Below are 10,860 nucleotides of genomic sequence, written 5' to 3' on the forward strand. Positions count from 1 at the left end.
AAAAAATACATCTTTATATGTATGTTTATCGAACATTTCCAAAATAAATTTGTGCAATTGTTTCTACACAAAAAGTTCACATATTTAATTTTGTATTTTTTAAAATGTCCCGTAAAAAAGAAAATTTTCTGACTCTGTAAAAGACAAAAAATTGTTTTATTTTCCTACTTATTTAAGATAGAGATCTGACATATACATACTTTAAACACAAAGCTTCCCAAGCTCACCTGAAGGGGACGATCCTCCATTTTTCAGTAGCAGGGGACATAGAAGTTGAGATGATTCCTGTCACTCTGCAATGTAAATAGCATAGATCTCTGTTTTGTCAACTTTTAAATTTTATTTATTTGTTTGTTTAATTTTTTATCAATTACAATCTATTCATTCTGTATTCCAGCTGTAGACCCTCACTAATTTTTTTAGACTGCAAAAAAAGGAAACTACAACCAAATATATGCACACCACAAGTGGAAAGGGGATTTGTGTCTGAGATTCAATGCACACCTCTCTCTCTCTCTCTCTCTCTCTCTCTCTCTCTCTCTCTCTCTCTCTCCCTGTTTGTGTGTGTGTCTGTGTGTGTGACTATAAGAAAGTTGTCAAAACCCATCCTTACCACATTCACTCTGATAGGCTATATTATTATTATATGTCATTCCATTCCATTACGAAATATATGGTTTTGGCTTTATTTTGTTCTTCTCTGTTCTTTCTTTGTTTTTTGAGACACTTTCTCATGTAGTGTAGGCTAGCATGAAACTTATTATATAGTCCAGGAAGATGAAGTTTGAAGACATTCTGTCTGAAAATCTTTTTTAATTGATTTCATTCTCCATATATGAGCTGTAACCAACAGCTAAAAAAGCATTGCATAATGCAAAGGTAGGATAAATTACACATTGCCAAAACAAAAGAGAAATGTACCCACCTATAACCAATATATAGAAGGATATTATAATTACATGTAGAAGGGTGTAAATATGCTTTATAGTAAGATATTAAAGTTTGGATAGAGTATACAAATAAATTTAATGATGTTGGTTTAGAAAATTGATAAATGTTATCTGAAGTTGTTATGAATAATATATCCATTGTTAAATTATAAAATAAAATAATGACTGTATTAGTTACTTTTCTACTGCTGTGATAAAATACCATAACCAAGACAACCTATAAAAGGAAGAATTGATTTGAGGCATATTGGGCCCAAGGGAAAACAGTCCATTGCAGTCACAGCAGGGATCATGGGAACAGGAGGGCAGGCATGGTGCTGGAACAGTAGCTGAGACCTTGATCCACATGCAAGAATCGGAAAGCCAGCTCAAAATGGCATCAGTATTTGGAAACTTCAAATCGCCCCCCCCAGCCTAGTAACACTTCTGCTAGCTAGCATGCCTTCTACTCTCCCCAAACATCCACCAGACGGAAACCAAGTATTCTGATATCTGTAACTTATAGGGAATCTCTCATTTGAACCACCACAATGACAAAATAATGTAGTGAGTAAAGATTTTCCTTCAGGGTTAACTGAAATTTTTAGGACGGCATGGCATGTTCCAGGAAATACTAACTGAACAAACAAGGTTTAAATATTGCACTCTTGTTGACTTTTGGTTTTGGCTGGTTTTTGTTTTTTGTTTTTTTTTTTTTAAAGGAAATACTGAAACATATAAGCAAAAATACTAAGAAGAGTAATAGCACAGTGGGGATAGGGACCAAAACGAACATCAGCGAATACATATTCCTCATAGTCTTAACTCATTATCACATAAGTAAATATGCTACATATTTAAGATTAAAAATAAATCCATGTAACATGCACATGATAAAGCAAGCACTTCTGTATATAAAGATTGTTGGATGCCAAATGTCTTATTGGAATTTGTGAGCATGAAGTCAAGCATATGGGCTGAAAGCCCTAGCTATCCTTTGTTGGTTTTGGACATAACTAATCTTCATTTTGCCTAAAAGTACATGCATGCTTATCCTGCTTAAGATCACTTATTTATTCCTGAAAAAAATATACTGTAAGCATGTTTATTTTAATATAAATGAAAAAATACACCAGATTGTAGTTAACCCTCAAGAATAGCTTATTCTAGATAAATTTCCATTATCTATCCTGTCTATACCAAAAAAAAAAAAAAAAAAAAAAACAAAACTATTTTGAAAGCATCTAAGTTGCTTTTATGATAATCACTCTTGCGATAATCAGCAAGTATTACTGCCATTCACACATAGTTGCTTTTAGGCAATCACCTGGACTGTTTGCATGCTCCGTGAAAAGCTTTAATTGACACGATATAGCAAGTAAGCAGGCAAGAAAAAAGTCAAACTTAAACGAAATTCAAAAACTGCCCTATAATAGACCCTTTCACCAACCCAAAGGGGCCATGACCCTTGGGAGAATTCAAGAAAAGGAGAACAAAGTTAAGTAAACAGTGCCATTTGCTGAAAGTGATGGTGTGGCTGAAGCATATGGGACATTTTAGACACACTGCCATGTTGAAAAAAATGAATAGAATGTGTCTTAGAACTGGTCGTGTAGATGGTTGGGAAGGAAAACACTGACAAATCACCAGAGGTGATGCCTAAACATGGTTATAAAATATGTATTTGTAAGATAGACATAGAGGTATGTTCCTATGATGACAGCACTGGGGAGGCCAAGACAGTAGGATCACACGTTCAAGGCCAGCTTACACTACATAGTGAGGGCCTGCTTTAAAACAAACACAATTCAGAATTGCTTGTTCTGTAATAGAAAACCCAAAAAATTTTTTGTATGATTTCATAATAGTTCTTAGGAGGTTTTTGAAAGAGAGTGATTTATCACTTTGAGTATGTATCTATGCAACTTTTCTTAGCAATGTCCAAATCACATACCCTACTTGTTTGCATTCAGTGAATTATTTAGGATGTTCACAGATTATTTCTATGTTGTAACAATTTGGAACTCATTCAGCATTCTTCCACTACATAATGTTGTTTACAATATTGTGTTAAAATGAATGATGTGTGATATCTAAGTGAATATGTCTCTGATGTTCACACCAATGTCTCTTAACAAGTCAAGTAGTAAAGGTTAATGCATGCTCAGTAAGTTAGAATATTAAATGCCAAGAAGCCTCCAGGATAGACATTAACTAGTAGAAAAGTCTGCAGAATATATCTTTATTTAGTTCCTAATAATATATAAGAGCTAACGGCACAGAACACAATTAGTTCCAAGTGATAGCTTCTGAATTCCATTTTCAAAATAGTAGTAGTAATAATAATAAATAATAACAATATTAATAACAGCTATGTGAAGAATGGACCACTCTTAGGTGTGGAGGCAGTCAATAAGATGAGCTAGTGAGGTCTGTCTTACTGACGTGCCTAATGTTGTAGCCATTAACATGAATGGGGTGCTGTCAGCCAAGGCCAAGACACTTCAAACATTCATGGAGGGGTTTAAGTGCCTGAGTGAAGACCATTTGTTTATTTTTTTTTTCTAAAACAAATAGGGAGGATGAAAAGGAGGTAGGGAGGAAGGAAGAAAAGGAGAGTAAGCAATAAGAAGACAAGGAATGAAAATAAAATTGCAATAAAACATGCTCTAGGATCTTTTTGATTTAAAGTGGAAATTATGCATTGATCAAAAGATATTAGAGCTATGGCGCCTGTGCTTCAAAAATAAGAAAGTAAAGGAGTTTGTTTGTGAATGTTACCAAACCTGCAATAGTATCTGAGAGGCAAAAGCTGAAAGCCACCTATGTAGTTATCATCAGAAACAGATCAGTTGCAGCTTCTCATGAAATTTTGTACAGCCACTACTAAAAGTCATGAAGAGAAACTTTGTTAAATGGCCTTTAGTGTTGCCCTGAAATGTATGTTATATTTGATAAATGAAATCACAAAGTAGTATAGAAGGCATCAAATTTTTAAGTAAGTTAAAACAATGTGCCATTATACAAAGAAACCTATTTGACTATAAAATAAATAAATAAATAAAAGTCTGCAGTCATCTAAGACCTTCTAACTTACAACGGTAAACTTTGAGATTAAAACCTGGCAGCAGGTGATGTGAGGATCACTGGGGAGGAAACAGTGATGGTTCATCTATGTTCTTATATATCTTAAAGCTTTCCTGAAAGCATGTTTTGACTTGTAGCACATACATGAAAAAGAAATGATTCTTCTATATGCCAGTTACACCGTTGCTTAGCCTCTGTTTAATCTGCCTCCTCAAAAGGTGTCAAGCTGCCAACAAGACTTGTCCAGCAAACTACGTGTGGAATCACTACATGTGCCGATGCCTAGCTCAGCAAGATTTTATATTCTATTCAAATGCTGAGGATGGTAAGTGAAAAATGTACTTCAGCCTATTATCTGATCTGTATTTTGATTAACATTTTCATATCAAATTATCACAATATTTCATTCATCACTCCTTGAAATGAATACAAAGTAGGATATTCACTCCTTCCTCTTGCTACTATTTTTAATCTCTATATAAAGGGGCGTAGTAGCATGTTCTTTACTGAAAAACTACAAAGAAAGATGTTTCGAATGTGTGTATGTGATGCCACGCCCTGAACCAAGTAAGATCCGGTAAATATGACCTGTGTTTGTCTAGACACAACCAGTGGATTCCATGATGTCTGTGGACCCAACAAGGAGCTGGATGAAGATACCTGCCAGTGTGTCTGCAAAGGGGGGCTTCGACCATCCAGCTGTGGACCCCACAAGGAACTAGACAGAAACTCATGCCAGTGTGTCTGCAAAAACAAACTTTTACCCAGCTCATGTGGAGCCAACAGGGAATTTGATGAAAACACATGCCAGTGTGTATGCAAAAGAACCTGTCCAAGAAATCAACCCCTGAACCCTGGAAAATGTACCTGTGAATGTACAGAAAACACACAGAAATGCTTCCTTAAAGGGAAGAAATTCCACCATCAAACATGCAGGTAAGGGGTCAGCATACACAGCACTAATTCCTTTCTAGAAAATGTTACGTTCTCGAAATTTCAAGTTACTTTTATTTCTTTTTTTTTTTCAATGCAGTTTATTCAGGAACCTTGAACAATCATCTGACCCTGGGGAAAGTCAGCCCACAGCTTAAATAGCTTCTGGGTAGCCAACCCCAGCGTGCCATGTGGGCAATGCAGATAGGTCCACATACATCAAAACAAAGACTCATGACCAAACCTTTGGCAGAGTACAGGGAATCATAAGAAAGAAGGGGAGTTAGTCTGATGGGGAAAGGATAGGAGCTCCACAAGGACCAAATATATCTGGGCACAGGGTCTTTTCTGAGACTGACATTCAACCAAGGACCATGTATGGATATAACCTAGAACCTCCACTCAGATGTAGCCTGTGGTAGCTCAGTAACCAATTGGTTTCCCAAAGTGAGAGGAACAAGGACTATTTCTAACAGGAACTCAATGACTGGCTCTTTGGTCTCCCCACCCCCGAAGGGAGGAGCAGTCCTGTTAGGCCACAGAGGAGGGCTTTGCAGCCAGTCCTGAAGATACCTGATAAAACAGGATCAGATGAATAGGGAGGAGGTCCCCCCCATCAGTGGACTTGGAAAGGGGCAGGGTGGAGATGAGGGAGGGAGGGAGGGAGGGACTGGGAGGGAATGAGGGATCGGGACACGGCTGGGATACAGAGTTAATAAAATGTAACTGATAAAAAAATAAAAAATAAAAAAAAGAGAATATAAAAAAAAAGAAAAGAAAATGTTACGTTCTCAACCAGGAACCCAAACCAGCAGCTAGTTATTAGACTGAAGCCAGTAAATCCCCTCAGAATAAATGTGATTACTTAAATCAATGCGATTATTGCTTGCATAGTCCTCTATGAATTATCCCAGGGTAAATATTATTATATTAGAAATTCATTCATCAGTCTCTGTCTGAAACCTCCAACAATTACACTTTTAGGTGTAAATTAGGACTAGATACTCTGGTGTATCATTTTAAAGCTTAAAATTAATACAAAGCTCCATTTCCTGCGAAATTTGATCTAAAAAAATGAAATATTTATACTAAATGCTTAGTGAGAGTTAAAAAATGTTCTAGCTTGCTTTCTAATGCTGTTATTAAAAACGCCATACCCAAAAGCAACTTTGGGAACTTTATTTAACTTACACGTTATAGTCTGTCATCAAGGAAACCAAAGCAGAAACTGGAGACAGGAACTGAAGGAAACCTAGAGGAATACTGGCTTGATTCCAGACCTTCTTGCGGGGCCATAGCCTACCTGTCTAGGGATTGGACCACCCACAGTGGGCAGATTTTACATGAATTAGAACTTGAGAAAATGTGTCATATACATGGGCATAGGCTAACCTGATCTAGTCAGTTCCTTAGATGAGGTTCATGCTTCTCAAATGACTCTAGATTTGTGTGATGACTCTAGATTTGATGGATGAAGCTAACTGTGACAATAAAGGAATATGCTGGTAAAGGGTTATTAAAACAACATGGTCCTCCTTCAGAAGACTTGAGTTTGGTTTGCAGCACATCATCTGGCAGCTGCCCTTAACTCCATCTTTAAAGGATCCAGCACCCTATTTTGGCATCAATAGCCACCTTTACTCACATGCACACACTCACAGACAAACACAGACATACACAAGCAATTAAAAATTAAAAGCAAAATCATTAAATGGAACTCAAGATTCATTTTTAAAGTGTTATTTTATTTTAAGTATATGGGTGTTTTTCTTGTATGTATGTCTGTGCATCACGTGTGTGCCTGGTGCCCATGGAAGCCAGAAGACGTTGCTGCATCCCCAGAACTGTAGTTAGAGAGATGTGAATCTTCTTTCTTTTCCCTCAGTTCATAAAAATTACTGATTTTTTTCTGCTTTATTATATCATTGTTTTTTTGTTTTTGTTTTTGTTTTTTTTCCAATTCTGAGAACACTTCAGCCATTGTGCTGTTTTTTTCAGAGTTGCTCCACTTCATGTGGATCTGGCTTTCTGTACTCTTCCATATGTCGTCTAAGCTGGGACTAGAGCCTGGCAGAGGCCTCTGTAATAAGCTGTGTCTAAGCCTCTTAGTTGCTAGGTCTAGTAAAGGTCTTCACATTCTTTAATGTTACCATTTTTCTAGTTCTAGTCTCTTCTTGTTGTACATTAGAGTCCTGATTCCAGTAAATTTTTTCTTAAATTGTATCTTTTCATTCATCTACCATTTAATTAATTTATTTATATATCTATTTTAATTTCATTTATATATATTTATTTATTACAATTCATTCATTTTGCATCCCTCCTTCAACTCCCTCCCTCATCTCCCCCCAGTCTCATCCATCCTCCCTCTTCTCTCACTATGCCTTTTCCCTAGTCCCCTGATAGGGAAGGACTTCCTCTTCTTCTATTTGACCCTATCTTATCAAGTCTCATTGAGATTGGCTGCAACATCTTACTCTGTGGCCTGGTAAGGCTGCACTCCTCCCCTCCCCCAGGAGAGATGATCAAAGAGCCAGCTGAGTTCATGTCAGAGACAGCGCCTGTACCCCTTACTAGGAAACCCACTTGGAAACTGAACAGCCAGTGGGCTTCCTTTGAACAGAGCATCTAGGTCCTCTCCATGCATGGTCCTTGGTTGGAGTATTGGTCTCTGCAGGTCCCCTGGGCCCAGGTATTTTGGCTCTGTTATTCTCCTTGGTGAATTCCTGTCCCCTCCAGGTCTTTCTATTTCCCTCTTCTTCCATAAGGATTCCGGCACCCTTTCAATATCTAAGAAGTCATATCTTTTCATTTTTGGCATAGTCTCTTCATTACTGTTTATCATTAATCTTGTACCTTTTGATTTGATCAAAAGTAAGTAGATTTGATCTTCTGATTCTCACAAGTATGTGTTCTCATTTTAATTTATAATTTTGAAGATCTGTCATTTGTAATTATTGTATGATGAGATGTCTCTAAATCCAGGTATTGTATTAAACGTTGCAGAATTGCTTATAGGAATCTTACTACTCATTTAAAAATATTTTAGATAATACACATTTTTTTATTTTACTCTACTTACCAAATGATGTTTTTTTTAAAAAAAATACATTATTATATCCAAAAGAACACAGCTATTACATTTCATCTAACATAAGTAAGCTATATTCTATTCACTGAAAAATTTTTCAGTGAATCTAGTACATATTGCCAAATTTAATTTTTTGGCACCTGCCTATAGACTAGCCAGACATCATTATTTTTCTACAGAGAATTGTCATATTAACTAAATAGACCCTATTTACTTCACTATATATATTGCTTAAAAAAGATAATGTGTTCCATAGAGTTCTTTCCTGTTTTTCTGGGATTGAAAGTTGAACCTGGCTTGTCTTGGGCAAGTGGTTATTGGAGCAATTTCCCCAGCCCTGAACTGCACTGCTAGACTAAGACTTTATACTCACTGCAACTCTCCTTGTGACCATTTTTCTAAGTGTTTGAACTTATTCCTGATTTTAAGGTGTCAATTAGATGGAGCAAAAGAGAAAATTATAAAATATACATATATTTTCTGTTAAAGTCGAGTGTGTTTTCTTTTTACTCTGCCATAATCATCATCAGGTGTTGTCAACCATTGAGAACTATAAGCCTAATAAAGAAATTGTATTTGCTATGTCATCGTTGATATATTTAAATTTCTTAAGATATTTATACCATCCTCCTCTAAGGCTCAGGGAACATTTCAGAAAAGAGGACTGAAAAAATGTAAGCGCTAAGAAGACAGAGAAAGAAAAGAACTGTCAACTGTCTTTTTGAGGGGCAAAACATGGCCATTGCAATCATAAACTCATTGTAGCAATAGATGTTCTTACCGAGTCTACAGAAAAACTGGCCTATGTGGGCCATGAATGGAGGAAGGGCTAAGAGGACAGGGATCCCTCATTGCTAAATTATTTGTTTCTGATAGATTCAGGGAGAGAGGACTCGTTGCCTTTAGTTGTTTATCTGCTCATGAGCACCACTCCACACCCCAAGTATCAGTGGATACTTCCGTGCCACTGATCACTCAGCTAGCCATGATTAAACTGAATTGCTCATAAACCAAAATTAAAAGACATGAATGTGTGAAAGGGGCTGGTGAAGAGGAGGAGTTGCTGAGGGATAGCAGGGAGATAAGAAGAGTAGAAGGTGGGAAAGTAATCCAGAGGCATTATATATTCATATGAAATTGTCAAAGGAAACAATAATAAAAAGTAACAATTTAAAAAAGTTAAAACATCATTGGCTATGCTTTCCTTTTTACATCAAATGAAATGAAATTTTAAATCTTTAACACTCTCTTCAGTGCACTTTAATTTTTTCCTTTCTAGCCCACTACACAATGAGGCAGACTTATCACCCAAGACACTCTTCAAAGCTAGTGTCAGTTTACTATAGCATTTTCAAAAATTATTGACTGGTAATTTGTTCTTTCACCACTACTAGCACTGGGAAGTAGGACGTGAATGAAGAAGGTCCCCAGCTGTGCCTGTTTTTCCTCACCATGCGGAGTACAGGTGGAGAAAAGGGAGTTATCCACCACCAGCCAGCCAGCTGCTGAGTAAAAACACAAAAGCGTGGATGGGGCTGCTCGCCAAAGACGACAGTCCTGCCAAGATGGCTGGGTTTAATCGCCTAGAAGTCTGGGTCCCATGCACATCCCAGACTTTCGTGAACGTTGCCATGCTTATGTGATCACAGGAAATCAGCAGACCTTAAATATTCACTTTCAAACTTTCTGTTCCATGTTACTTTCATCCACAAAGCAGAAAGCACTTCAAAGGAAATAATGCTTACAATAGCCCATCTTTCCATCTCTATGTCAGCAAATAAGCTATGTTTTTAAGGACTTACTCATTCCTTTACAATTCTGTAAACCTAAGCACATACTTAAACATTTATAAACTTATAAACACATTTATTATAGAGTTAGTATTTTTTCCTGGTTTAAACTTAAGAACACATAAAAGCTGGTTTGCAGCATCTTGACTTGCTACCTTGGTCTTCACCATATGTATTTCTCTCTGTTTTTCTAGTTGTTACAGAAGACCATGTACAAATCGACTGAAGAACTGTGACCCAGGACTGTCATTTAGTGAAGAAGTGTGTCGCTGTGTCCCATCATATTGGAAAAGACCACATATGAACTAAGATTATACCAATTTTCAGTCCACCCTTTTACTGTCTTGAAGAACTGTTGCCATGGTAGAACTTTCTGTGCCCAGAAAGTCTCCGCGGGACCCGAGTCTGTGTTTCTTGAACTATGTGGCTAACTGTGGAAGTGGACTGGCACTCATGTGCAAAAGACCTCTTCAAAGACTGGTTTTCTGCCAGTGAACAGACAGTTGAGGTTTTTCTCTTGTGATTTAAAAAAAAAGAAAAAGAAAAAAAGAATGACTATATAATTTATTTCCACTAAAAATATTGTTCTGCATTCATTTTTATAGCAATAACAATTGGTAAAGCTCACTGTGATCAGTATTTTTATAACATGCAAACTATGTTTAAAATAAATGAAAATTGTATTGTAAGCTGCGGAGTTCAGTCCATTGCCATCTTACATTGTATTCAGGTTTTAGAAAACAAAATGTCATCTCCCAAAGTTCTCTCATCACAGATTTATGAGTTGTCTTCCATTTTCTAATGAAAAGTATTCTGCAGACTCTAAGGTGATGTCATATGCAGTGTGCATTTATTTATGTTCTGGATAGATTAGATAAGGCCCACATTTTTAAATTTGAGGGAAAAAGGGATAGAGGGAAAGAAAAAACTAATTTGATAACAGCAGGATGTTTAATTTTTTAAGGTAAGTTCACAGAGGAAAATCAGAAAATCATAGTCATCCTCTTTGCATCCAACAGGACAGGAAGAT

General features: G+C 36.6%; 1 protein-coding gene across 1 annotated transcript in view; it reads left to right on the forward strand.

Moving 5' to 3' along the window:
* The window catches only part of Vegfc (vascular endothelial growth factor C), a 103,919-nt gene extending 93,400 nt beyond the window's left edge, over positions 1 to 10,519 (forward strand). Inside the window, exons 5-7 of the mRNA XM_060381784.1 lie at positions 4,235 to 4,341; positions 4,619 to 4,952; positions 10,025 to 10,519. Of these exons, the coding sequence (XP_060237767.1) occupies positions 4,235 to 4,341; positions 4,619 to 4,952; positions 10,025 to 10,139 (556 nt within the window). The 3' untranslated portion in view covers positions 10,140 to 10,519. The remainder of the gene's footprint in view (positions 1 to 4,234; positions 4,342 to 4,618; positions 4,953 to 10,024) is intronic.
* Positions 10,520 to 10,860: the final 341 nt, after the last annotated feature.

This window comes from Meriones unguiculatus, chromosome 4 (assembly GCF_030254825.1).
Source record: "Meriones unguiculatus strain TT.TT164.6M chromosome 4, Bangor_MerUng_6.1, whole genome shotgun sequence".
Taxonomy (NCBI): domain Eukaryota; kingdom Metazoa; phylum Chordata; class Mammalia; order Rodentia; family Muridae; genus Meriones; species Meriones unguiculatus.